Source organism: Cheilinus undulatus, linkage group 7 (assembly GCF_018320785.1).
Source record: "Cheilinus undulatus linkage group 7, ASM1832078v1, whole genome shotgun sequence".
Classification (NCBI taxonomy): Eukaryota; Metazoa; Chordata; class Actinopteri; order Labriformes; family Labridae; genus Cheilinus; species Cheilinus undulatus.
This window is the reverse complement of record NC_054871.1, coordinates 35,633,025-35,659,780: the sequence shown is the minus strand read 5'-3', so window position 1 is coordinate 35,659,780 and position 26,756 is coordinate 35,633,025. Positions and strand designations below refer to the sequence as shown.

The window sequence follows — 26,756 nt, the reverse complement described above, 5'->3', positions numbered from 1 at the left end:
ACAAGGAGCCATTGCTGACTTAAAAATGTTTATTAAAATAGATCAAAATTCATAACAAGGCATTACAGGAAACACATATCAGAAATTGCTAAATTTATTATTAAAGATTTAGTGCTGAAAACAACCAGCAGCACTTTCAAATGTATTTGGAAATTTTGCACATAAACATTGATATGAGTTATGACCCACTTTCTACAAGCTTTAAAGAGAAACAGGTAAATGCTTTTAAAATACAAACTGGCACAAAATGCCCTTTTAATAATTTGCTTTAAAACTAAAAAATTTAAAGGACTGATTGCATTTAACAGCAGTAAGCACACAGATGTTTGACTGCTAGGTAAGGTCATTACAGCTACACGTATACAACTTCCATGCATACAGTGTAGCAATCTCCTTTTTGGATGTCTGAAAACTTCACACTCGTCCTTCAACTCAAGCCATCAAACCCTACAAAATAATTCCTGGGACAATTTCAGACAAACTCAGGCTCATTGTCCCTGTTCCGTGTCAGGGGTATTTTCTTACCACACAGACGTGACAATGGGAGCTCTGACAGGCTTACAATGGAGGAGTGTTGGTAGTTGTTGTTGGACTGGTTGACATTAAGCTCAGCCAGAGAGGCACACAGGTCGTTCTCTGCCCCTGTGTCATCATCTGGAGGTCTGCTGTCTGGCAGTGCTGGGGGTTCTGCTCCGTCTGGGTTGTCTTGGTCCTTATCTGCATCTTGTTCCAGGTAAGTTAGAGTTGCGGACTGACTGGACAGGTCCAAACTGTCCCTGTAGCTTAGCTGATCGTCGTCCATGCTCATCTCACTCTCCTGCTTCAACAGGATGCTGGACTGTGTAGTCCTTTGGCTGCTTTCATCAACTTCTGAGTCAGAGTCAGGGAGCTGCTCACTAGACCCCAATGACCCTAAAGAACTCTCTAAAGACAGAAAACAAGGACCGTTTTTACACGTGATTAGGGGAATGCTTTCACAGCCAAGGCAAAATGTAAGATGATAACATTTTATAAGTGGTGGTGATATGTTAAGGTTAATTGCAGCAATTCGAAGATGAAGACTTTGGCTTAAAGTGTTCTAGATATTCCTCCATCTTATCTTTTCTTCATCAGATCATGAGCTGTGATGTGACAGAACTTTGTAATGTCATTAAACCCTTGGGCCAACTACTGACCTTACCTACAGAGGCTCTAGAAAGACTTACCACATCCCTCCTCCATCTTGTCAGACTCTGGTTTATTCTGCTCCTCTCCGCCTCCATCATCCTCTCCATCAGCAGGTCTCTCTACCTTGGTATCTTCATTTTGATCCTGCTCCAGCAGGGGGAGATAGGAGATAAAGTGTGTGCAAAAAGGAAGAAATAAGTTTGGCCTCTTTAAATGCAGACATAATTTCAAACATGCAACCAAAGAAAACAAAGCTTTATTTTTGTTTTTAAAGGAAATATAAGAGTGGGATGTGGTTTTAGATTGGGAAATGGATCTGCTAACAATTCATTGCTCTGGTTTTTAAATTTACAACTCTTTCTTATGTTTATAAACTACTAGTTACTTCATTGTGACAGAGGGATAAAACAGATAGAACACTATACTGGCATCCTGACTGGTGTGATACAATAATAAATTTTTTGGTGCCAAATATCAGTATTGTAATTTCAAAAATATGGCGCTCTTAAAAATTTTCTTTGATAATGTAACTACCAACACCACTAGCTTTCATCACAGTGGCGCTTATGAGATTAACAAGATCAAGGCGCTCAGATGTTGACTGACCAAAGACTTTACTGCAGGATAATGTTGGACACTGATGTACGGAAGTTAAACACTAAAATTTAACGAGGTGAGGTTAATATTCTTCAGTTTTTTTCCACAGTGTGCTGTTTCATATGAAGGTGAAGAACATCTTGAAAATATCTTTAAATGTCTTGAAAAATATCAACTTATTGCAGAACCATGGGCATATTACCCGGGCCTGCAGTAGAGGGGACCTTGAGAAGCCTGAAATGAAAAGTATGTTTTGATTTGTTTTTATTTATTCTTCTTAGTAATTAGTGTCATCGTTGAATCAAAAGCAGCTAAATGAATTGGTCAACGGACTGAAACTTGTATCAAATGGAAAAAAGAAAATACTCTGGGCCCCTGCTACTCCCTTCAAAAATGTCCCATTAATATAGTCCACCCCTAACGCTGCAAGGGAGAGCAGAGCCTGGACGAAAGGAGAAAGATGACTTAATTGGAGGAGTGATATCCCTTAAACACTTAAAATCAAGTGCTCAAAAGAAAGAGAAAGGAGGCAGAGTGAAGGGAAACTATTCACAAAGTTATTTTCAAAGAGCTGAATGCATGCAAGTTAAGAAAGCAGAGACAGAGAGCAAGAGGAGGATAGAGGAGGATTAGAAAAAAGGGATAGAAAGCAAGATAAGGATGATGGAGGAGAAAAAAGCAGGGATAGAGACGAAAATGAGTATGATGGAGGAGAAGAAAGCAGAGACAGAGCAAGAGGATGGTGGATGAGAAAAAAAAGCAAAGAGAGGAAGATGAGGATAGAGGAGGAGTAGAAAGAAGGGATAGAAAGCAAGATAAGGATGATGGAGGAGAAAAAAGCAGGGATAGAGACGAAAATGAGTATGATGGAGGAGAAGAAAGCAGAGACAGAGCAAGAGGATGGTGGATGAGAAAAAAAAGCAAAGAGAGGAAGATGAGGATAGAGGAGGAGTAGAAAGAAGGGATAGAAAGCAAGATAAGGATGATGGAGGAGAAAAAAGCAGGGATAGAGACGAAAATGAGTATGATGGAGGAGAAGAAAGCAGAGACAGAGCAAGAGGATGGTGGATGAGAAAAAAAAGCAAAGAGAGGAAGATGAGGATAGAGGAGGAGTAGAAAGAAGGGATAGAGATCAAGATGAGGATGATGGAGGAGAAGAAAGCAGGGATTGAGAGCATGAGAGAGCAATTCAGCCAATGGGTGTAATAGAAATAAGATAACTATTATGAGAGAAAGATTCAGTTTTTTCTCATTGAATTTTTCATCCCATAATTGTGATTAATAAACAAACAATTTGCTGCTTTATGTATTAAGATTTTAGTTCTTTTACTTTTGGCAAATTATGCTACTTCATTTATGACAATGTGCAGTTTACATTACTACCCCTGAATATGTTGTAATGCAATATGTTTTAATAAACTGCACAAATTGAAGTTACTCATTACTTGAGCAGTCTTATTATAAGGTACTGTTTTACTCTTACTCAGGTACTTTTTTTTATGAGTACTTTTACTTCTACTTGAGTACTGTAACTGTGTACTCTACCCACCACTGATAAAATTAAACTAGATACAGAGTCAACATGTGAGACTTTATGAAGTACAAGTACTTGCATGCACCAACCTGCTGAGCAGAGGCAGAAGCAGAGCGACCAGTTTTGTGGGACTGAGAGGTTTTGGAGTAAAAAATGGATGAATAGAAGACGATCATGGCCTCAACGATGCGGGCCTGATGGGGGTAATCAACCAGAGATGAAAGGGATATCGTGGCTCCAGTTGGACGAGGACGCATAAGGGAGGGACCAAAGACAATACCCAAGTTACTGGGACTCATCTTGTTATCTTCCTCTAGCTCAGCAATCCTGGAGTTAGGAATCAGTGAAGGATAAGATAAAAATTGTAGCATGTAGTATAAATAAACAGAAGCTTGCCCTTTTTTGTAACTACTGACCTGCGAAGGTGACGGATAATGTAACGAAGGGTAGAAATGTTTGCCTTGGGTAGCTCTTTCAGAAGCTCCTTTAGCTTTTCCACAAGGACCAAGACCTCTGGATCAGTGTCAGGGCCCAGATCCACCAGCTCCGGCCCCTTGCCTGCTCCTGGAATACTACTGCTTGACTCAGCTTCATCTACAGTTGTGTCTTCTTCACTGTGGAGACTTTCCTTGGCCAAACCCATCAGACTGTTGTACAAGCGGAACAGCATGATGGGCTCTGGCAGCTAGGAGTGACAGATACAGGAAAAGCTTCAGTGGTGCCTTTATACCACGTTCCACATTATTATGCAAACGACTTTTTCTCTGATTTTCTAAATATCAATGCAAATGACAGTCATAATATTTTTCAAGTCATCAACAGTTAGATTATAATTCAAATGTTTTTTGAACAAACTTCATAATAATAACTATTATTTTTTTTTAAATAAAAACCTCAAAATGCACTTTTCCACATGTTCCACATTATTAAGCAGGCCACAGGTTTCAGCAATATGGGAAAGAAAAAGGATCTCTCTGCTGCTGAAAAGTGTCAAATAGTGTAATGCCTTGGACAAGGAAAGAAAACATTCAATATTTCAGGAAAAAGCATGATCATCTTACTGTGAAGAAAATTGTGGCTGATTCAGAGCACAGATGGGTTTGTGCAGATAAAGGCATAATGAGGAAGGTTTCTGACGGACAAATACATCAGATTAAGAGAGCAGATGCTAAAATGCCATTACAAAGCAGCAAACAAGTATTTGAAGCTGCTGGTGCCTCTGGAGTCCCACCAACCTCAAGGTGTAGGATCCTCCAGAGGCTTGCAGTCGTGCATAAACCTACTATTCAGCCACCCCTAACCAGTGCTCACAAGCAGAAATGGTTGCAGTGGGCCCAGAAATACATGAAGACTCATTTTCAAACAGTCTTGTTGACTGATGAGTGCCGTGCAACCCTGGATGGTCCAGATGGGGGAGTAGTGGATGGTTGGTGGATGGCCACCATGTCCCAATGAGGCCGGGACGTCAACAAGGAGGAGGCGGAGTCATGTTTGGGGCGGAATCATGAGGAGAGAGCTGATAGGCCCCTTTAGGGTCCCTGAAGGTATGAAAATGACCTCAGCAAAGTATATATAGTTTCTGACTGACCACTTTCTTCCATGGTACAAAAAGAGAATCGTGCCTTCTGTAGCAAAATTTTCTTCAAGCATGACAATGCTCCATCTCATGCTGCAAAGAATACCTCTGTGTCATTGGCTGCTATGGGCATAAAAGGAGAGAAACTCATGGTGTGGCCCCCATCCCCCCCTGACCTCAACCCTACTGAGAACCTTTGGAGCATCCTCAAGCCAAAGATCTATGAGGGTGGGAGGCAGTTCACATCAAAACAGCAGCTCTGAGAGGATATTCTGACATCCTGCAAAAAAAAATTCTAGCAGAAACTCTCCAAAAACTCACAAGTTCAATGGATGCAAGAATAGTGAAGGTGATATCAAAGAAGGGCTCCTATGTTAACATGGAACTTGTCCTGTTAAGATGTTTTTGATTGAAATAGCTTTGATTTCAGTAAATATGACCCCCTGATGCTGCAATTTCTACAAATGACCATTTTCAGTTCTTTACAACCTATAAAATGTTTTAAAAAGCTGTTGTGCTTAATAATGTGGAACAGTGCATTTTGAGGTTTTTTATTTTTTTTAAATAATTTTTGTCATTATGAAGTTTGTTCAAAAACATTTGAATTATGCTCTAATGGCTGATGACTTGAAAAATATTCTGACTGTCATTTGCATTAATATTTAGGAAAATCAGAGAAAAATATCATTTGCATAATAATGTGGAACGCGGTGTAAGTATGGATGCTCAAGAGTCTCACTAATACTTATGATCTTTAAATTTTGAGATTGGATGGAGGTGGTAGGAGGAACTGTTTTTATACAGGTCCTAAAATACAATAACTCTTGGCCACAGAATTTAAGAGGCTTAATAAATTTCCCTCTTTTAGTTGATAAACTGGCATATATGATTATTAATTGTGATGTATTATCTGTATGCACTTAATTCCTGCATGTTACTGGCTTGTTTGTGTACCTGTCTGAGGTAAAGCTTGAGGACGTTGCTGATATCGTGTGGTGAACACTGTGACAGCTCTACCAGCTCCTTGCCATTCTCAAAGGCTTGACAGAGCTTCTCCACACGAGTTTTCACTCCATTTACCCTGTAGATGCCCTGAAAGGAGGAATTAAACAATTCTGAAGACTTCTGAGCACAGAAGGGCAGTAATTTAGACATCCAGCACTTTCTTAAACACCCCTCGTATACACACATCCTCACCTTCATCTTGAGTGCCCTTCTCTCTATCTCAGAGATACACTTGGTGATGATGAAGGGAATGCCATCGCCCGAACAGCCAGCCACCTGAGAAAACTCCCTGCCAAACAGCTGCAGGCGTCCCTGTAGCTTCTTATGGCCACACTGGATGGTTAGAGTCTCCAGACAGCGCTTGTGACATGCTAGAAAACACTGAGGATAGAGAAATATATTTTTTATTGTTACTGAAGCTGCACATTTTTAACCCAGGCTACTTGCTGGGAGATGAACTTCCTAGTTGTTAGATGTTAGGAGACACAGTGCAGGACTAACCTCCTCACACTCTGCCCCCTGGAAGTAAACATAGCTGTCACACTCGCGGCACTTGGCAGGAGTCCGCAGCTTTCTCAGTTTGTGGGTCTGAGCTGCTCTAGACAGGCCAATGTTACGGAAAGGTCTGGTGGACACCACGACATCCGGATCCATGCCGTTGATACCTGAAGGTAATGACCCAAGTCAGACACATTTCAGAATACTTACAACCATTAAAAATGACACATTTTACAGTTGCTTTAACACATCAACCTGTAAATCTTACTTTGAGTCTCAAAAGAGGTGACAGTACTATCTTTCTCATCTGCATCCTCATTGGATGACATTGTTCCAGTGGATGACGTCCGAGGAATTTTGCTGATATCACCTAAATACATAAAATACATAATATGTCATCTCACATAAAACATTAGAACATACTGTGTTACTGAGGTAAAAACAAACAAAATCATTTTGTTTATATATTCAAGTGTGTTTTATGTTTCTATATAATCCTTTCTTTCTTACTTGTGCTGGCCGAAGGAGAATCAAGGCCCCCCTCTCCTCCAACACTGTCATCACTCACCGTTGAACCCCATGACTTGTGTCCCTGCCCTGATGATCACAAAGGAACCAGAAATGGGAATAATCAGTCTTCAGCCACTTGATTACCACTGTGGACGCTTATAATGCCTGCTCTCACAATATAAAATTGAATTCAAAACTAAAAGATATTCATAGTCTGGATGTCTCTAGTATAAAACTATGACACTAACGGCAGCAAACAACACTCACTCTTGCGCTGAGCCTCTGTGTCTCTGAGCTCTGCAGCTGCAGTGTTCACGCTGGTTGCAGGGCTGTCTGTTTGGCTTGACTGCTCTGTGTTGAAACTGTCCTTCCTTGGTCTGTGGCCATGCCTGCAACATTGCAGAAATTACAGGGTAAATCATACACATTATTCGTCTACAGATAGGTCCCTAACTATTTGGTATCATTGACACATTTTGTTATATAATTTTGAATCTATTTGCCAGCACAATGGATTGGAAATAAAAAAGTCAATATGTGACTGAATTGTAGACTTTCTGCTTAAAATTTAACAAAAATGTGGAATTTACTATTTAGAAATAACATCTATTATCAGGTGCTCAAAAGTCTCAAGGAAGGAAATGGAGAAGGAAAGAAACAGCTCAGGATGCAAAGCATACTGCATCATCTGTCAAATAAGGTGGTGGCAGGCAGTGTTATGGAACAGGCCTCTGCTATTTATTAATGTTGTGACTGCTGACAGAAGTAGAAAATTAATTCTCAAGTTTCTAGGGCTGTAGACTGTATGGCTAAATTACCTAAAACATACTGTGGAAGCAACCCAGGAGTCTCAGAAGGCAAAGAAATTAAGATTTCTTCATTGGCCAAGTCAGCCAGTAACTCTCATACAAAACATCTGAGTTCAATCACTCAGGCCACAATTATATCCACATATTAGCAGGTTGCTTCGTCATACTGCCACCTAATGTTGACAGCCAGTACTACTTCATATACAAAGTGCTACATGCTCATTTTTTTTAATCTCATGACAGTCCTGGGAGGATCTACATGGTCTCTGCTGTGTTGCAGCACACTGCACAGGATGCCGACACCCAGTGGAAGTGTCACACTCTGACATGCACCAGGGTGCGAGGGCCCTACAGAGCTGCTTGAAGTTAGGGCTAGAGTTAGTTAAGGCCTGAACACCTAGGTGCAAGGACCCACTTGTAATTGCTCAAATTCTTCTTAATATTACCAATTTTAAGACTCTTTGCAGCTTGTTTTGATGGCCTTAACAAAACTGTCCACCAGTGAAAATAGTTGTCTGGTGGTGGAAATCTTTTTTTACCCAACAGATTATGCTTTTCAGTTACTGAAAGGCAGAAACACCCGTAAACAAGCAGAGACTGAAACTGACTGCAGTAAAGGCCTAGCAAGCATCTCCAAGGAGGAAACAGAGTTTCATGACGTCATTGGGCTCCAGACTTCAGGCAGTCACTGTCTGTAAAGATTTATATCCATGTGTTAAACATGGTGATGATATTTTTAACTGTTACGTTGTTGAAATACTTTTGAGCCTCGTATAATAGAGGTACTGAATAAAAATGCTGTAAGTCCTAAATGGTAAATGCAATATTTTTGTGAAACATTAAAGCTGAGAGCCTACACTTCAGTCATTTTTAGTCAAATCCATTGTGCTGATAAATAGAAGCACTTTGAAAATTACTTCAATAATTGCAGACCTAACTGTACATGATAACTACTTTGATCTTGTGCAGAAAGTGAGATGTATAGGTACTTCTCATGTCTACACAGTAAATGCCAAGTTACTGCCAGGAAATAAATATCTTATGAATATCTTTAATTCTGGAAATGTGGAAAACGACTTGTTGTGACCAAGCCTTGTAAAAAAAAATGTCTAATGGCACCTTCATAATTCATTAGCATTTTCTGTGTAATTTTATTCAATAAGTTTTAAAAACAGTGTTGAATATGTGAGGTTGTGTTTTTCACTTTGGTGAGCTGAACTCAATTATCATCCATAAGATACGTCTTAACTGAGAAAATGTTGTAGATATAATTTGTAAAGAAAGGAGACTTTGCTAAACATTATCATTATTTTTCTTTCCTCTAGACAGAGCTTCACTAGCTGTCCCTCTATTCCCAGGCTTTTTCTAAGCTAAGATCGTGCTTCCCATTCAGTGTAAAGATGTGACTTTTATTAATGTGATCATCGAACTTTAAGCAAGAAACAACATTAAGCCTTTTTGATTCTAGTTATGATAGAGGTTCTTACTGTGACGAGCTGGAGGGAGAGTAATTCTCAAATGAGTATTGGACCTGTGGCTGCTCAGGCAGCTGCAGGTCCCGCACATGAGCGGCGTACTGCTGGCCGGGATCGTACAGCTTACTGCTCTCACACAGAGTCTGGTAGTGGACGGGTAAGGCCACTGTCTGCATGTGCATGAGCTGGTAGTACGAGATGGTTGCCTGGTGGAGGAAGGATTAAAAAGTAAAGTTTAGAAAAGCATCTTTTGTTGGTCACTTTTCAACATTGAACAATACTGTATTTAAAGTAAAGACACTATTTTGTTAAAATGTGTTTTATCAGTTTGTGTTTTTTTCTGACCGAGCGAAGTGTCTGGTCGCTCTGTTTGATGACATCTTGTAGTTGTCTCAGCACTGTGACCTTTGTGTGCTCCAGCTCCAGCTGCTGAGCTGTGGCATCTGCAATACAAGTACGGTAGGTGGCCTCTGCCTCATCTGCCTGCACACACCCAAAATATTAACATTTTTAGTTAAAGGGGACACATTATGCAAAAATGACTTTTCAGGCTTTTCTAACACAAATATGTGCCCCTGGCCTGTCCACAATCCCCTCAAGTACCAGAACCCCACCCCCCCACCCCCCCTTCACCTTTCAGAAAATGTGTGCTGAAACAAGCCGTTCTCAGATTTTACACCCGGTGACCTAACCAGGGGCGTAAGCACCCACCCCCAGGTTCGGCTGGCCCTCCCCCACTTGGAGGAAAGTTCCACCCTTCTCTACTGATCCTCTCAGCTACCAGCTCAGATGCTGGATAGCTCAGTAGGTTACTCTACTGACTACAGTCTGGGAGATTGATGGTTCAAATCCCAATGAGGTCCTAAACTTTGGATAAAAGTGCCTGTAACATCAGGAGTCCTGCATCCATTTCCTGAGAGGGGTGTGGTCAGGGGCAGAGTCAGACAGCTAATTACCATTTAAAGCCACAGACACAGAAATGGCTCGTTCTGAGAAGGGCTGAAACAGAGGGTTTTTTTTAGACATGCAAAATCCTAAACTGGAGGGTTTTTTCAGCAACAAACTTTACAGGCATATTTTGGGGACCTCTGAGAACAACATAAACTAGTTTCAAAAGGGTAAAATATGTCCCCTATAATGTCTGTGTCCTCCCTGACTAGACTAGGACATGGATTCAACAGGTGTTAGACTCTGTGACAACCACTGAGCAACACACCAAAACAAGGACATCTAGCTCAACAATTGTAGCTACAAATGACAAATTTTCACTCCACAGGGATAAAAATAGATACAGCTGACAATTGTAGTTATTGAAAAGAACCTTGTTGTGAGCCTCTTCCTCTAATCGTTTCTTCTTCTCCAGAGACTTCGCTGTGGAGCCTCCTCCTTCTTCTTCAGCTCTGCAAGCTGCTGTTTTGGCCTTATCATACTCCTCGTAACGGACCATGTAAACTTGTTTGGCTTTACGAAGGTTCACCTCACACTCCATCTGAAGGGCAATCATTTTTTAAATTTTAACTTTTTCTAATATTTGCACGAAGCATTTTAAAACAGACTGCAGATTTAATAAAAAACAGTGTCTTAACCAGTTTTCTTTTAGCTCGGATCCACTGTTCCTTAATCTCCTTCCGTCTCTTTTCATGCTCCTGTTTACGCTGCAACAGAGGCTGCACAGACAAAAGCATAATATCATTACTGAATATCAGAGGGTGATTTTATTTGTTGTTTTAAATCATTCATGTTGATGTAAGCTTCAGTAGAGTTTACCTGGATGAAGGTCTGACTGTGCAGGGTGGTGTTGGCCTGCTGCAGCCCCACGCTTTGCTCCTGGTCCTGCTCCAGAGCCAGGGAGTAAATAGAATAGAGGGGCATGTGTGGCTGGAGGGAGCAAACAAGGTTGGATGTAAAACATAAAAAAAAAAAAAAAGATGTAAAGACGCACATTAAAAAAAACAGCCAAGTCTACATTCAGTTCAAAGCTAACCAGACAGGATATAAAGAAATAACAGTGGAGGATTACATGTGTTATGCTGTGTTTGCAGGACTGGTATAATCTCTGGAGGCCTTTGGAGAACTCTGCCTCTGTTAAAACAGAAGAAAAAAAAGAAAAATCAGCAGGGTGTGTTGGTTAGCTATGGTTCCCTAAACTGTAGCTCTTGATTACATTCATCACTGATTAATGTGTTTCTATTTATTACTCATTCTTTTGCTTTTAAATCCTAATATAGTTATACAAGTCTGGCAAGCAAGCCGTCACATTTGAAATCCGGTGGCCATGTCCTCTTATCCAGTTAAATAAAAATAATTCATATTTCTTTTGACGGTATGATTAATCAAAAATATTACATTTAACTTTGATTAGTTTCTGCCTACCCAGTGAAGTTCTCTTCTCCACGTAGCTGATCAGGTCTTTTATGTACTTGGAAATGGTTTTTGCATAGAGCAAAGCAGAGTCCACCCCTCCTTCACTGCGCTGGAGGACCACATCCACCTCCTCAACTCTGCCTACAAATCAACACAGATACACAAGTCATTCTAAAGGAACGAGCACAATTCATTACCATAGTGACGATATATTTTTGTTGATTTCAATATCTAGATGACAAGCATTTGCAGCCGAGGTGTGAAGATTCAAAGCTGCAGTGATAATCTTTAACATCCTGTGTTTAAACTTAGTGGTGATACATAGTCTGTCACTGCTTTGTTTGACTTACGTAGTGGTGAAAATTTAATTTACATAGCGAGGGTAACCCTTTTGACACTGTGTTAAAGTTTTTCCCTCTTTTCCCCTGCTTTGAAACGATTTTGTGCCTGATAACCACTTTTTAAGGGAGACAAATATCAATGAGACAAAACAAGAGAAAACAAAAGTGAAGTTGCAGATGTGTCATAAAGGGCAGAATTGCTAAATGGGGCCTACAAAAGACAGATTTTCAGAAGGCAAAACCAATGGCCTACCCATGTCCTGCAGGTCACTCCTGAATGTTCCCCCGTCTGTTCCTTGGCCTGTTGCAGTGTACAAGTTCTCCATTGACTACACAGAAAAAGAGGTGAGTGATTAAAGACAAATACAGATTCAAATTTGATGCTAACTAAAGTCCCATTTTCCTTATCTAAACATAGCACAAATGGAAGGAAGTTTGTGTTTGGTAGATTATTTCTTTGTTGTTACAATGCTTTGTAGCAATAATCTTACACCTTTGGAAAGCCTGTTTATTTCCCTTTTTAACGGTTCCACATTTGTGAGGAACATGTATTTGTTGGATGAGCAGCAGAGCTGAGTATGTGGGTTGCACCCATTAAAAAAATTGCCAAATCTTTTCTACCAATACTAAACAGCTTATTTTGCTTCTGGTACCCCCAGGAGCTGAAAACCAGGTGCCTGATTGGCACCTTTTATGTTCAGCGATGAGTCCAAATTCTGACAAAAACAGTTGGATTGTTGGGTCAAAGAGTGGAGAAGACATGGAGAACGTTATGTTGACTGCTTCACCGATAGGCAGTATAATGGCGTGGGGCGGCATCCTTCTCACTGGGAAAAAAAAAAGCTCGTCATCATTGGAGGTAATTTTAATGCAGAGAGATATTGAGATTACATTCTCCAACCACTGGCAAGTCCATATCTCCACAGTCTGGGACCAAACTATCTTCCAAGATGACAACGCTTGCCCCCACAGAGTGGGATTTATCAGAGACTACCTCCAGAATCTGGGAGTAGATAGGACAAAATGGCATGCCAGCAGTCCTGACCTCAACCCCATTGAAAAAATGTTGGATCCGTTTGGGTGTGCTGTTTGTGCCAGACTGACCAAAACAACCACAATGGCTGACTTGTGGCAAATGCTGGTTCAAGAATGGGATGCCATCCGACAGAAGTGTGTGACCAGGCTAGTGAGGAGGTGCCAGGCTGTTGTGGCTGTGTATGGTTGTTCCACATGCTACTGAGGCTCCTGTTTGTTAAATGGATAATTATTAAATTGCCAATATGTCTTGTTTCTTCAGACTTCAATCATCCAATCCACCAAACAAGAGTCAACAGGAGAATATGCTGTTTAGCATTGGCAGAAAAGATTTGGTAAATTTTTCATGGGTGCAACCCACATACTCAGCTCTGCTGCTCATCCAACAAATGCATGTTCGTCACAAATGTGGAACCATTTAAAAGATAAATAAACTTTCCATAACTTTCCAACACTGTAAACTTTATTGCCAAGAAGCATTGTTACAACAAATAAATAATCCAAACATAATTTCCTTCCTTTTTGTGTCAAGCTTATTTTATATCAATAGCTATAGAACACATCAGTGTTAGACTTCCCGTTAATAAATCCGAAAAAGCAAATACTATGGGGGTGAAGCGTCCACTCACCCTGCTCTTCTCAGTGGGCAGCAAGGAGAGCAATGTGCTGCTGTCTACCTCTCCCATCAGAAGTTCAGACACACTAAAAGACAAGAACAAATTTAGATTGGCTGATGACTTGATATCATGAGAATTACAGTAACAGCCATTTTTGATTTTGAAAAGACAAAGAAAGCACATATTAATTAGGTAAAAAATGAACTGAATTTAATCAAGATGATGCAGACAACAAGGGAAAACAACAGACTTAGTTGATGTTTCCCAGAAATAAATATCTCAAATATGTAATTTGTTTCTGTTTCTTTTTAATCTTCATGATAAAAAATCTGATGTCATTTTGATTTGTGGACTCATATGTGAATAAACAGGCTTATTGGCATACATTATGCAGTTTTCCGAGATAGAGGAAGATTGAGCACAGAATGAGGAAACAGAAATGTCAGGCAGATCTCAACTGAACTCTGCCAGCTCACTTCCTCCTGAGGCTCTATGACAGATGTCTAAACACTACAACAGCTCAGACTAAAATGTGACGCACTGTTTTAGAAATATCCTTCAATCACACATTAACTAACACATTTCTCTGCCCTAGGTTTATTTTAATCACCAAGCTTTTATGATAATCAGATTGGATGATATCAGAGATATCAAATTTATTATTATTTTTTATTTCTATTTTATAATGATAATAATAATAAATCCAGACACCATACACATGATTTCTGATCCCTGTCTGCGCTAATCTGTTGATTTAGCAGTCAGGTACTGAACGGCATTTACAAGTTTTTGGTTTTGTGTCAAAGAGAGCACAAAAAACCACTTCCTGTTTTCGGCTCTGTCTCATGCAAATGTGTCACCATCGCTGCACTTCTCTCTCCAGTTCCCAACAACAGACCTCTTTGTTCACATTAGCACACACCATAAAGAGGTAACTCCTGGTTGGACAGCATTGTTTATACAATAACATATACAACACCATAAAATACTGAATATAGGTATTTGTTTCAATATAAACAAAATACCAGAAAGACTCACCACAGGTGAATTTAGGGTTAAAAGATAAAAATTTGATAATCAGATATACTTACTTGCTGCTAAAAGCAACAGCGATGGTTTCAATCGCTTTCTCAAAGTCCAGTTTATCTGTTTCATTGGAGGCCTCATAGTGGAAACCTGAAAAAACAGTCATGTTAGCATGAATGTTTCAGTTTGGGTTTAAAATACACTGCTGTCCAAAAATGACATGCCTTTACATCAGTCCCATTAAACTGCATCATATTATACAGGATAACCAACAGATATTATATTCAATAATCACTAAACTGTGAGATGTCAGTGATAAATTCATCCTCTGCTTTTATATTGTACTTCCTCTGCACCACTGACTGACCTTTGACTTTGGATATGAGCTTGCCGGCAGCAGTGAGGATCTCCACGGTGTTGAGCAGAGGGTGAGTGTTGATGACCTGACGCAGCACCCGTAGGACCTCGCCCAGACACTCATGAGCCACAGGCCGCTGACTCTCCTTACCTGGAAATGAAGGACAAAGGAGGAGAAGTTTATGTACAAGGGGAAAGAAGATGGTGGCATTATATAATCTAAACAGGACAGGCATAAATGTGCTATGTATCACATAGCATTTTTTACATTTTTAAACGTTTTTAAACTCATAGAGCTACAAACCCTCACCTACTGAGTGAAAACTTGACTTTAAGGCACGTTTGAGCCCTACAGTTGTTCTTCTGCATATCTGTTCCATCAGAATCCCCCTTAACCCTGGATGAACTGACCCATCTCCGTGCGTAATTTTGGATGCCTTTTAGCGCTGCACCAAGTCATAGAACAGCCTGTGTACTGATTAGGATTAAAATTTAAGTTATAAAGAATTTGTTTTTACTGTTATGAGACGACTTTTTGCCATTTGATGAGACCTGGAGTTAAATACACCACAGGATGCCCCGTTTAACGTAAGTGATCGAGACCATAATTGCACTTCTTGCTGACATAAAATTATACTGTATGTAAGTAAATTCAGTTGATATTAGATTGGCATTAAATATTTTTATAATAAGGGGTTAAATCAGGCTGACACTGAACTGAATCACTCACCAAAGTAAGGTACGATGTCTGCATTTGTTGCTGGTGGACTTTTACGCGGGGAAAGTATTTGCTATACTGACAGCAGCTGTTTTAACCCCCACAGAGATAGAAATTTGGTTTTAAAAGGCAAAAACCTCTGGCTCTGATATTTGTTAAGGCCTAGAGATGCAGAAAACTAGTCAGAGGTGCAGACAGGACTGGACTCTATGAGAGAGCGGATTGCAGCTGTGCACAGTGGTTAAATTCTTCATCTTTAAAAAAAAAAATAAAATAAAATAAAATAAAATAAAAAGTAGACAAAATAAATGAATCTCCTTCAGTCTTAAAAATAATGCAGTCTGTATCAGCCTATTTTTGGTCATGAGCATATTTGCAGAGCTGAGAGGATGCACTTGTGTGTGCTCTGCTGTGCGTCATTTTATGATGTTCCTCCCCGCTCTGAAGAGAGTTCAATGTACCATAGGCTATTTAATGCCTCATATTACGACCTTTTCTTGCTATAATTATAGATAGATTGTGATAAGTGAGTGGAAATTTGTATTTGAAATACGTAAGTATTGAAAATTAATATTAAAAAATACCCATCTTTTTCTCCTAACGTCTCGCGGGCCAGATGACACCTGCTGGCACCGGACCTGGCCTGCCGGCCATCATTTGGGGATGGCTAGTGTAGTCAGGCATGTTGCGGTTTGTTTACAGGTGCAGAAGAAGAATTTCTTCTTCTACGGCAAATTGTCGGTATAGATTTCACGGTGGGACGATACGGCGCATGTCAGAACATTTGTATTCAGATCAGATTGAGATCCCTGAGCACATGTATCTGAATCGGGTTGTATCTTCCAGCGTCCATGTGTACAGAGACGTTTTCATCTCTGATCCGAATGAATTTAATCTGATCGTGAAAAAAAAAAGGCTCATGTAGCCGCAGCTAGTGACTGCTTTTAAATCTCTTTTGAAAAGCACAGAGCTTTTCTGAATTTATTTGACTTTATCAACGGTCCTATTGTTGACGACTCTGGGATTTCATGAAATGTATATATTTTGCCTGTTTATTTTTCCTGCTTTAATGATTGCATACCTATTTTAATTATGTGCATCAAATTCCAAAGGGGCAAAAATGATAAAAAAAAAAAGACAAATGTAGTTTCAATGTATTACCAATTATTTTAGTTTGTTTTGTTTACATTTTACACAGCATCCCTCCTTTAGGGAACTACGAGGCATGGCTATTCAATAATGAGACCTTGCTTTTGAGCATAAAACGAAGTGGTCCCCAGTCACACCGAGTGTTAAATATTAAAGGCTGGGTATTCACACATAACTGCTGTAAGTCTCCAATGAGTGACATCTTTACTTCACTGCTGCCTACTGATTGAAGTGCATGTTTTTGCTAAGGCATTGGAAAGTGGTTGGCTTAGAAGTTGAGGAACTTTCAAATGAAAAAAAAAAAACGAAAAAAAAAAACGAAACAAACAAACAAACAAAAACAAACAAACAAAATATATATATATATATATATATATCCAATTTGTTCCAAAATGTCTCCAAAAATTTGCATGTATTTTCCTTCTGATCAGGAGTCAGAAGTTTTTGGGACAACTATGGCACACAGTTCAAGTCATGTTGAAATTTTAATGAAGATTGGGTGACCAGTCTCTTTATCACTGGAGACTACTTCTGCTAACATTCTCAAACTGAGTCGTCGATCATTTCAAATGATTTTTTCAATTAATTGAATGTTTTCAAAAGTTTTTGATGTACATGGGAGCCCAGAACATTCATCATCTTGGACATCTTCTCTGCCTTCACAAAATCATTTGTGCCATTCAAACACACGTGTAGGAGACATGCAGTGTCCCCCATACATCTCAGTTAATGTACCAAAAGATTCAGCTGCTGTTTTGTTCAGTTTCACAGTCACCAGTCAGTGTGACTGTGAACCGTGCGGCTTTATCCTAGTAAGCGCAGTCTCATTGTTGAATAGCCATACCTCGCAGGTTTGATTTCTTGGGAAGCACTTATCGGTTGATATGGAAATGTCTGCTGATATTTACAACCGATATTTTGGCTCTAAGAATATTCCTATATCAGTTGTTAATATTTGCAACACAAATAAATAGGTCAAGTTTTAGGCTGGACCAAACTTCTGCTGAAGTTTGTCTGTATTCATCATCATTCCTTACACTTCAACAAGTTTCAGTCCTTGAAACACCATTTTCGTTTGTCCATCCTCAAACTTTAAATTGTGTGATTCACTGACTAAAGTTTTAAGGTCTGAACTACATTAAATATCAGTATCCACTAAAGTTAATTTCTAAATATCAGCATTTTGGATGTCTGCAAAAATCCAATATTGTGCATCCCCAGCCAACAGCGTACATGGGGCATGCCTTAAACCACTAGGCCATCTGCACCAAAAGATTAATATTTTTAGATTCAAACAAGAGACCAATGCACAACATAGTCTTAAGTCATCTTAGTTGGTTTAATCTCTACTGCAAAAGCCTGAAGAGCAAACAGGGACAATTAGTGCATTGCTCATTTGAGGCAACCCAGAGTCTGAAAATCAAGGCAGACAAAAAAATATGGGCAGCTTCTCCTGTATTGCAGTGACACTGGCATAGATATTAGGTAACAAATACATTGCAACTTGTTGATTTCATCACATTAAAATCAGGAGGGGATGGGTTCTGTATTGTTTTTTTAAATCACTTTTTATATTAAACAATATTGCAGTAAATACTTTTATACCACCCTATTTCAAGCCAACCAAAGATAACTTTGGCAGAGAAATCATCTATACATGGAAGCTCTTCTCAAGTATATAAATAAAATATAATGTAACCACTGGAGGGCTTTGGGGGTAGTGGTGGGAGAATTTTGTAAAATTGAACAAGCTGTTGTACCTCCTAACCAAATCTTAAAGCTTAGTTTGACTGAAAAAACAACTTCAAATGTTGAACTATTCCTTAAAGGCGACATATTACACAAAAAAAACTTTTTCAGGCTTTTCTAACAAAAACATAAGGCCCTGGCCTGTCCACAAGCCCCTCAAATACCAGAAAAATCCATCCCTCTCCCCCCATCTCTCTCCACCTTTCAGAAAATGTGTGCTGAAACAAGCCATTCTCAGATTTCCCCTCAGCAGCCAGCTGGGATGCTGGATAGCTCAGTGTGTTACCCTGATGACTTTGGTCTGGGAGATTGATGGTTCAAATCCCAGTCAGGTCCTTAATTTTGGATAAAAGTGTCTGTAACATTGTAACTTCAGGAGTGCCACATCCATTTCCTGAGAGGGGTGTGGTCAGGGGCAGTCAGACAGCTCATTAAAATTTAAAGCCACAGACACAGAAACAGCTCGTTCTGAGAAGGGCTGAAACAGAGGGGTTTTAGACATGCAAAAAAAAATCCAATACTAGATTGTTTTTTCAGCAACAAACTTCACAGGCATGTTTTGGGGACCTCTGAGAACAATATAAACTTGTCTTAAAATGGTAAAATATGTCCCCTTTAAAGTCTCTGCCAGCCATAAAAAGGCAAACTTAAGGAGACAGCAGGGAGAAGGGCAGAATGTGATAACAGAAAAACATGTCAGAATGTCAGACAGGTCTGGTTAAAGTACCCTGTGTCAGCTGCTTTGCTCTGAGGTCACTAGTGACGAGTCTGCTGTTTGCTTCATCATTTTCTGTAACCCCACAACATGGTTGTGTAGTTTTTTCTATCTTGTTTTGCAACCATATCCTCCTGTGCATCATTTAACTTTTTAAGCTATGCTGCTCAGGGAGGAGGCCAGAGGGCAGCCAGTCATCTGTCCTCCATCCTCCCACTCTCAGTCTGAAGATGTGTGTCAAAGTGTCTGAGCAGCAGCAGCGGACAGTAAGAACAGAGTGACCTGGACATTGTGTCAGAAAGGATGTGGTCTGTGCTTTTGTTTTGCAAGACTAAAAACCAACTGTGGTGTTGTGCTACATCTTCTGTCGCTCAGGAGGACAGATGGCCTCCATATTAACTTGATAAAAAAAATGCTCAAAAAACTACAGAGGGAGAACAGGAGAAGTTCTCCAGAAGAAATGGTGCACGTGATCTCAGAGGGGAGGAGATGGGCTAAAACTCTGATGTTTTGCTGATTAAGAAGGGGCGCCACAACATTATGGTGAGGCAGCCAGGCTATCAGAGGAGGAAGTGTGGATGAGGCCCTTGTGTCAGAGGCTATCCATCATGGCTTCCTGTTTAGAAAACTCACCATGGGTGGAGGACCAGATAGAACAGAGCCAGAGCATTGCTGAAAGAAATGCACACAAACAAAGCTCATCGTGTCTAATCTGAACCACAGAATAAAGCTCTGAAAAATCAGCAGAGGAAAATAACCTGTTCAACACCTGTTCCCAAAGTGGAATCAACGCTGGTGTACAGCCATTTACGCCACATAATAGTACAGGTCTTCTGCCATTTTAAGCCTCCCTGCAAGGTGCAGGAGAGGAAGATATGAAAATACTGTAAACAAGAAGTTAGCTTCCTGCTAAAGCCAAGAGTGTGGTTGACTTCTTGGGTGCAGCGGAAACAGCCTTGTGCATGACAGGAGGACACTAACAGACACTTGTAAGCTTGCTTTACAAAGGCTCCACCTCTTTTCAGTCATCACCTACCCCCACACACAATGAACACGTGGTGGAGATGTGGACTGATGTAACACTGACAAAAACTTCAGATTGATGGCTCTGCACCTAGTCAAAATGAAGTATAGCATGCGTGTTTTCATCTTTTCATTTTCCAAAAATACGGTCTCATGACAAAAGGAGCTCAACTTGATTTGCTGGTTAATTTGTACCTGTTGATTTGTTGAAAAAAGGCTTTTCAAAATCAAGAATTTTTCTCTCACTTCCTATCCGGAAAGTTTTAGGTAGAAAGCTTCAAGAACAATGAGAAACATCTCCTGACACTACATAGTTCATTCAAAAAGTGAAACTCACATGTTAAATAGATTCATTACACACAGACTGATATATTTTAAGCATTTATTTGTTTTAATTTTGATTACTATGGCTAACAGCTAGTGAAAACCCACAATTCAGTACCTCAGAAAATGCGATTACTACTCAAAGCCAAAAAAAATTATTATTTTTTTTTTAAAGTATCGCCATGTACAGCACTCAATACTTGGTCGGGCGTTGAAGCGATCAGTCTGTGGCACTGCTGAGGGTTTACGGAAGCCCACAATACTCTGATAGTGGCCTTCAGCTCTCTGTGTTGTTGGGTCTGCTGTCTTTTATCTTCCTCTTCACAACAGATTCTCTATGGGGTTTAGGTCAGGCTAGTTTGCTGGCCAATCAAGCACATGAAGCTGGTTAGCAAAGGGAAACATGAAGTGCACTAAAACTTCCTGGAAGATGGCTGCGCTGACCTTGGACCTGAAAAAACACAGTGAACCAAAAGCAGCAGATGACATGGCTCCTCAAACCACCACCGACTATGGAAACTTTTTACACTAGACTTCAAGAAACTTGGATTCTGTGCTTCTCCTCTCTTCTTCCTGACTCCTGGATCTTGATTTCTAAATCAAAAGCAAAATTTACTTTCATCTGAAAAGAGGACTTTGGACCAATGAGCAACAGTCCAATCCTTGTTGTCCTTAGGCCAGGCAAGACGCCTCTCACGTTTCTGGTTCAAGAGTAGCTTGAGACAAAGAATGCAACAGTTGTTGCCAATGTCCCGGATCTTGATTCCCCAAATTCTTAAATTGTATCGCTTCACAATTCTTTCAGGGCTGCTCTTATCCCTGTTGTTGACCACATTTTTTCCTTTGGTTTAACTTTCCGTTAATATGCTTGAATACAGCACTCTGAACAGTCAGCTTCTTTAGCAATGACCCTCTGTGTCTTACCCTTCTTGTGCAGGGTGTCAATGACTGTCTTCTGGACATCTGTCTAGTCAGTGGTCTTCCCCATGACTGTGTAGGCTACTGATCCAGACTGAGAGACCATTTAAAGGCTCAGGAAACCTTTGTAGCTGTCTTGAGTTAATTAGCTGATTAGAGTGTGACAGCATGAGTCTCCAATATTGAACTTTTTCACAATGTTCTAATTTTCTGAGATACTGAATTTTGGGTTTTCATTATCTGTAAGCCATAATCATCGAAATTAAAAGAAATAAACACTTAAAATATATCAGTCTGTGTGTAGTGAATCTATATAATATATGGGTTTCACTTTTTAAATTCAATTACTGGATGAAATCAACTTTTTAATGATATTCTAATTTATTTAGATGCACCTGTGTACTGAGTAGTAAGAGATATGAGACATAATGAAAGCTTTAAAAAACAAGTTTTAATCCATCATCATTAGGGATGAGTATCAAAATCCTGTCCCAACATGGTAACTGACACATATGATACTTACCGCATCAAATTAATTGCAGATTTAATTTCCTTTTGATACCCTGCCATCACCCTTCACAACTCCAAATGAAAGGCAAAAATTTGTTATGACTGGGCCTCTTACATAAGTTACGTTTTTACTTATTTGTTCTATAGACATCTTTTAAAGGTATTTCTTTGAATCATTTAAGATTACAAGACAGCTTTTATTCACCCACTGCCTTTTATCATCCTTATTTTTTTTTAAAGTATCAATTCAGGCACCGTTTTGGCACTGACACGGTTTAAAAAGTATCGATTCAGCACCGGTATTGGGAAAAACCTGAACGATACCCATCCCCAAACATCTTTCTTACCTTCAGCCAGCACAACATCTTTCAGCTTCTCCACGGCCTCAGCAAAACGCGCCACATCCCTCAGCAGGGCAGGGATGTCTTCTACCTCAATGGCTGTGCTCTCTGGACTTTCAGATGTTGGGGTCGGGGTCAAGGCTCCTCTCCCCTGACCTTTAGTGAAAACCCATGACTGCAGTGGGAATCCTGAAAACACAAATTTATCATTTAAAAATGCTGAAAATTATGGCTTCAAATTCTTAACAGGCAATCTTTTGGCGAAACAACTATTTGATACTTAGAAGGGGAGTTGGATGAGAACATCAATGTTCCTCTCCTAACAGCTCATGAAAACTTTCAAAGGATTTAATTTTATACTAATTTGGTATAAAGGCTATGACTAAGGCAGGAAACAGGCAGGAGTGGACTGCTGGCATTGTACATGGATAACAAATTTCACTACTTATAACTTAACATCAGAATGTAAAGTAACTGATTAATTGCATTCACTCAAATGACTGTAATTGAGTAGTATTTTTCATGTAATTGTACTTTTTGAGTACATTTTCAAATTAGTACTTTGACTTGTGCATAAGTAAGTTTTAACCAGAGTAACTGTACTTTTACCTAAGAACAAAAACTCTTACTCTCTCTCTTGCTCAGTGATCCCTGCTCGGGGTGCCTTGGTCATATTTCTGGTGGATTGTTGTTGTTTGACACTTTTGCACCATGAGTGAAGTTATCCACCGAGTTGGAATTGCCGCCTGTGATGTAGGGATAGGACCGATCCGATCCATTATCGGTATCTGGTCCGATATGGACATAATTAATAGATTGGATATCTGACTGACAGCGCCGATCCAAGAGACAGATCCAAATCCATCCTACAGTTTGCGGTAGACCATGAACGCACCGCAGTCTAAAACGAGACAGTCTGTGTGTAAATGAGCTAGTATTAGTTAGGATGTTCTTAGCAGTATAATTACCTAGTAGATTAAACGTAAATCTATATTTAGAATAGTCAGAACTAGTCTAAAGATAAGAGAACACAAAGTAGAGTGGGTGTGATGTTAGCATAATAATACTCTCTACAGTGTGGCTAGCATTGAAAGCTAGCGCCGCCTGCCTTCGTTCCTCTTTGCAGATTTATATCGTGTTTTGATATTTGGCCTCTTTTCACTTTGGGTGAGTAGTCATACGTGAGCTTAACCCTCGCCAGCCCACATACCACTTTATTTCCATTTACTACTTTGGAAAACTGTTGTTCCCCGGTCTTCCTTCTATACGCTAACAGCTTAGCCACCGCTGACCTTCTTATTGTTTATATCCAGTGAAGGGTCAGAGAGGAAGGCTGCGGCCATTAACTGAAGCTATGGCGATCTCTAATGGCGGGAGGTTCATTAAAACGCATTACACACAGGGATTTCAAGCCCGTTTTTTGGATAATGTTGGTATTTATTTTTTAATAGTAGTTCAAATAAAATTGTTTGGAATACATTTAAATTCAGTTCATTTTTGTATTTTTTTTGCTTTTTAATAAGAGGAGCTGGGTGGTTTACTACAGCCTCATGTAACCTCACACATTATACCAACAACAATAATTATTGTTTGAAAAAAAAAAATCTGAATTAGTATCGGTATCAGCACATATTTATCAGAATCAGATCAGAACTGAAAAAAGTGGATCAGTGCATCCCAAACTTTAGGTGCTCCTAAAGGGCACATAGTGCATCAGTATGCTTAACCTTGTGATGAGGTTGACTTTCTGCCTTGTTCTTGCCAGAGGAGACCAAACTTGCTACAGATTTTCAAGAGCAGCTGCAGCTCTGTCATTCTGTAAAATATTTAGCACTTTCAAAGTGTAGTTTAACTAAAAATATATTGGTCCATGCTACATATAAAGTGTCAAATTCCACTTTATTTGAGTTAATTGTGCTGCGTATTTTACTTTATTTTAGAGGTTTGGGTTTATCTGAACAACCTGGCTGGAGATCTATTCTCTTATTGTTATTGCCAATTAAGTTAATATTTTAATGTACAACTCTTCAATAGCTACTCAGTACTTTGAGTAAATTTCTATTAGACACTTTTTGTTTTTACTTGAATAGATTTACAGACTGGTTCTTTTAATTTTACTTCAGTGAATTTTAACCAGAGTAACTTTTTCCCAGAGTCTGGGGAACACCTTGGAAATTTGTACCACTGTGTCTCATTAATACAACTACACAACAATTAAAGATACTGTAACACGCATTACAGGGCTGTTTTGAGTAGATATGAATATAGCATGCTCTCAGATTCTGTCTTGCTTTTAGGTGTGTTTTCTGCAAAAAAAGTGAAAACCTGTGGTCCAACACATAACCTTTACATACTTGAAATTGCTATTTGTATAATTAGCTATACTAGATACAATGTGTTAATTAGGAGAGCTTCTAGTTTGTGGATGGGTGACCTCTTACCAGGTTTAATGCTAAGATAAGCTAACCAACCAGTGGCTTAGGCTTCATTTGGAAAAGACAAACATGACAGTGGTGACTGTTTCAGCTCAGGCAGGATGTTGAGGCACAAAAGACAGGAATGAAAGTTTATATGTGCAGTTTAATCATCATTCTTGAAAAGTTCATGAACAAACATATTACAGACCTGCAGCGCTGGCGTGTCTGCTCAGTGCGGTCGGCCTCTTCAGTGTGGACACAGGAGAAGGGCAGCCGACCCCTTGCATTGCCAGCTTGCTGTGCTGAGTGCTCGGTGTCCCTGGACAGGACAGGGAGGGGTCTTGGGCCCCAGCAGAGGTTGGGGTGAGATTGGAACAGGAGGTGGAAAACGAGGGAGAGGAGGAGAGGGTGACGTCGCCTGCATCTTTCCGTGGCTGCTCCTGGAGAATGGAGAGCTGGGGGAGGAGAGGAAGTGGCAAAAGGTCAGATTGTGATTTTTTGCCCCCCTTACAGCTCACTTTAAGTGTCATGAGGATGCCAACGAGAACGTCTCTGCTTTTATGGCCTTGTTGGTAAACACATGAAGACTTTCACAAGATCCTGTGGAGTGTTAAGCAACACTTCCTGACTCCAAACTGTTGTCGGGTGTGGCAAATAGAGCAGAGTGTAGAAAGAAGAAATGTCAAGTTTAGAGTAAAAAAATTTTATAGGTGCAAAGATGGCCCTATCATCTGTGTGAACACTGTCAGAAAGGTTCCCAATTAGTTATAGTACCAGTATTTAGTACAGTAAAGTGTTTGGGCCTTTAAAGGCCTTTTTGGAAAGTTACAGAAGTCAAAAGCTTTGTTTTAGACACATATACCAAACATACCTGCTTCAGCCATACATTGTGCTTGTTGGGCAGTATGTCCAGCCTGTCCTTGCCTTTCGAGTCCCCCTTTTTCACTCTCTGACTCATAGAGTAAGGGTTGTAGCTACTTTTGGCTCCACGTTTCAGCATGCTCCTTGAGCTCACTGCTTAGTCCCCATCTTAACCAAGTTAACTTTTGAATCTGGTCTTGAAGGAACAATCACACACTAAAATGCTTGCCACTGCTTAAGTGGCAGGAAAACACAAAAGTTTACCCTGATCTGAGTCACATCTGAACAGGTAGATCTGATACCACTGTGTAGGCTTCCAGTCAGTCAGTCAGTCTAAAAGACTCTAAAATGTCCTCAACTTAAGCTACATCTGATAGTCTGCTCACTAGCATACACAACCATCCTCTGTCCGGAGCTCTTTGTACTGCCTGTCCACTCCAGCTGCAGCTCATCTGACACCACACACACAGACACACACAGATCAGCACTGCCTGGCAGACAGAAACCAGAAGTGATGCTCTACTCACTGCGGACGGCGCACTGCTTTGCGGCCCGGGGCTTCCTGCTCTGCTCTTCTTCGAGATGGAAGGCGTCTTTATTAGTTCCCGTTTCTTCCTAGTGAACATCTTCAGGGTGCCTTTGCCGTCCATGCTGACTTCTTTAAGTTTCACGTACAGCCCCCCCACCCATCCCCCTACTCGCCACTTGGGTGCTCTGCCGCTGTCGCTCAGCGGGAGCTCGGTGCCATCCAGGCAGACCTTCAGCCACGGTAACTGTCTGTCTGTCTTCCTCCTCCCGCTATCACACATCGAGCCGCGCAGGCTCACTGACAGAGAGACAGACAGCTCACCGCAAAACTGTCTGTTCGCTCCAGCATCCGCTCTGCGTGTCACTTCAGTTTCCTCAATGGGGGGGTGTGGGGGGGAGGGATACACGGGTACACTTTAACTTTTAACGAACTTTGAGAAGAAACGTTGGCTTTAAAATTAGCTCATCAAATTACATCCTTCAGCTCTGACTTTCTCTGAATAAAACTTACATGAAATGACAAGTAGGCCCTCACAGAAACAGACACCAACTACTATCGACTTGTCCAACTACACAGTAATCAATTCATCCT

General features: G+C 40.2%; 1 protein-coding gene across 2 annotated transcripts; it reads right to left on the bottom strand.

The window, feature by feature from the left end:
- Positions 1–15: 15 nt before the first annotated feature.
- On the bottom strand, positions 16–26,756 carry arhgap45b (Rho GTPase activating protein 45b). 2 transcript variants are annotated; one of them, XM_041792300.1, is made up of 24 exons: positions 26,164–26,756; positions 24,984–25,230; positions 22,365–22,547; positions 14,922–15,062; positions 14,620–14,704; positions 13,541–13,613; positions 12,130–12,205; positions 11,545–11,676; positions 11,192–11,253; positions 10,939–11,049; positions 10,758–10,838; positions 10,493–10,660; positions 9,517–9,654; positions 9,184–9,377; positions 7,155–7,276; positions 6,888–6,974; positions 6,646–6,747; positions 6,381–6,544; positions 6,072–6,260; positions 5,829–5,966; positions 3,715–3,983; positions 3,388–3,625; positions 1,206–1,311; positions 16–924 (listed from the first exon to the last, which is right to left on the bottom strand). In XM_041792300.1, exons 1-24 carry the CDS (start codon positions 26,443–26,445, stop codon positions 473–475), a joined length of 3,840 nt encoding a protein of 1,279 aa, XP_041648234.1. In that variant the 5' UTR covers positions 26,446–26,756; the 3' UTR covers positions 16–472. The 2 variants fall into 2 exon arrangements, with proteins under 2 accessions (XP_041648234.1, XP_041648235.1); XM_041792301.1 differs by lacking the exon at positions 26,164–26,756 and adding an exon at positions 25,647–26,105.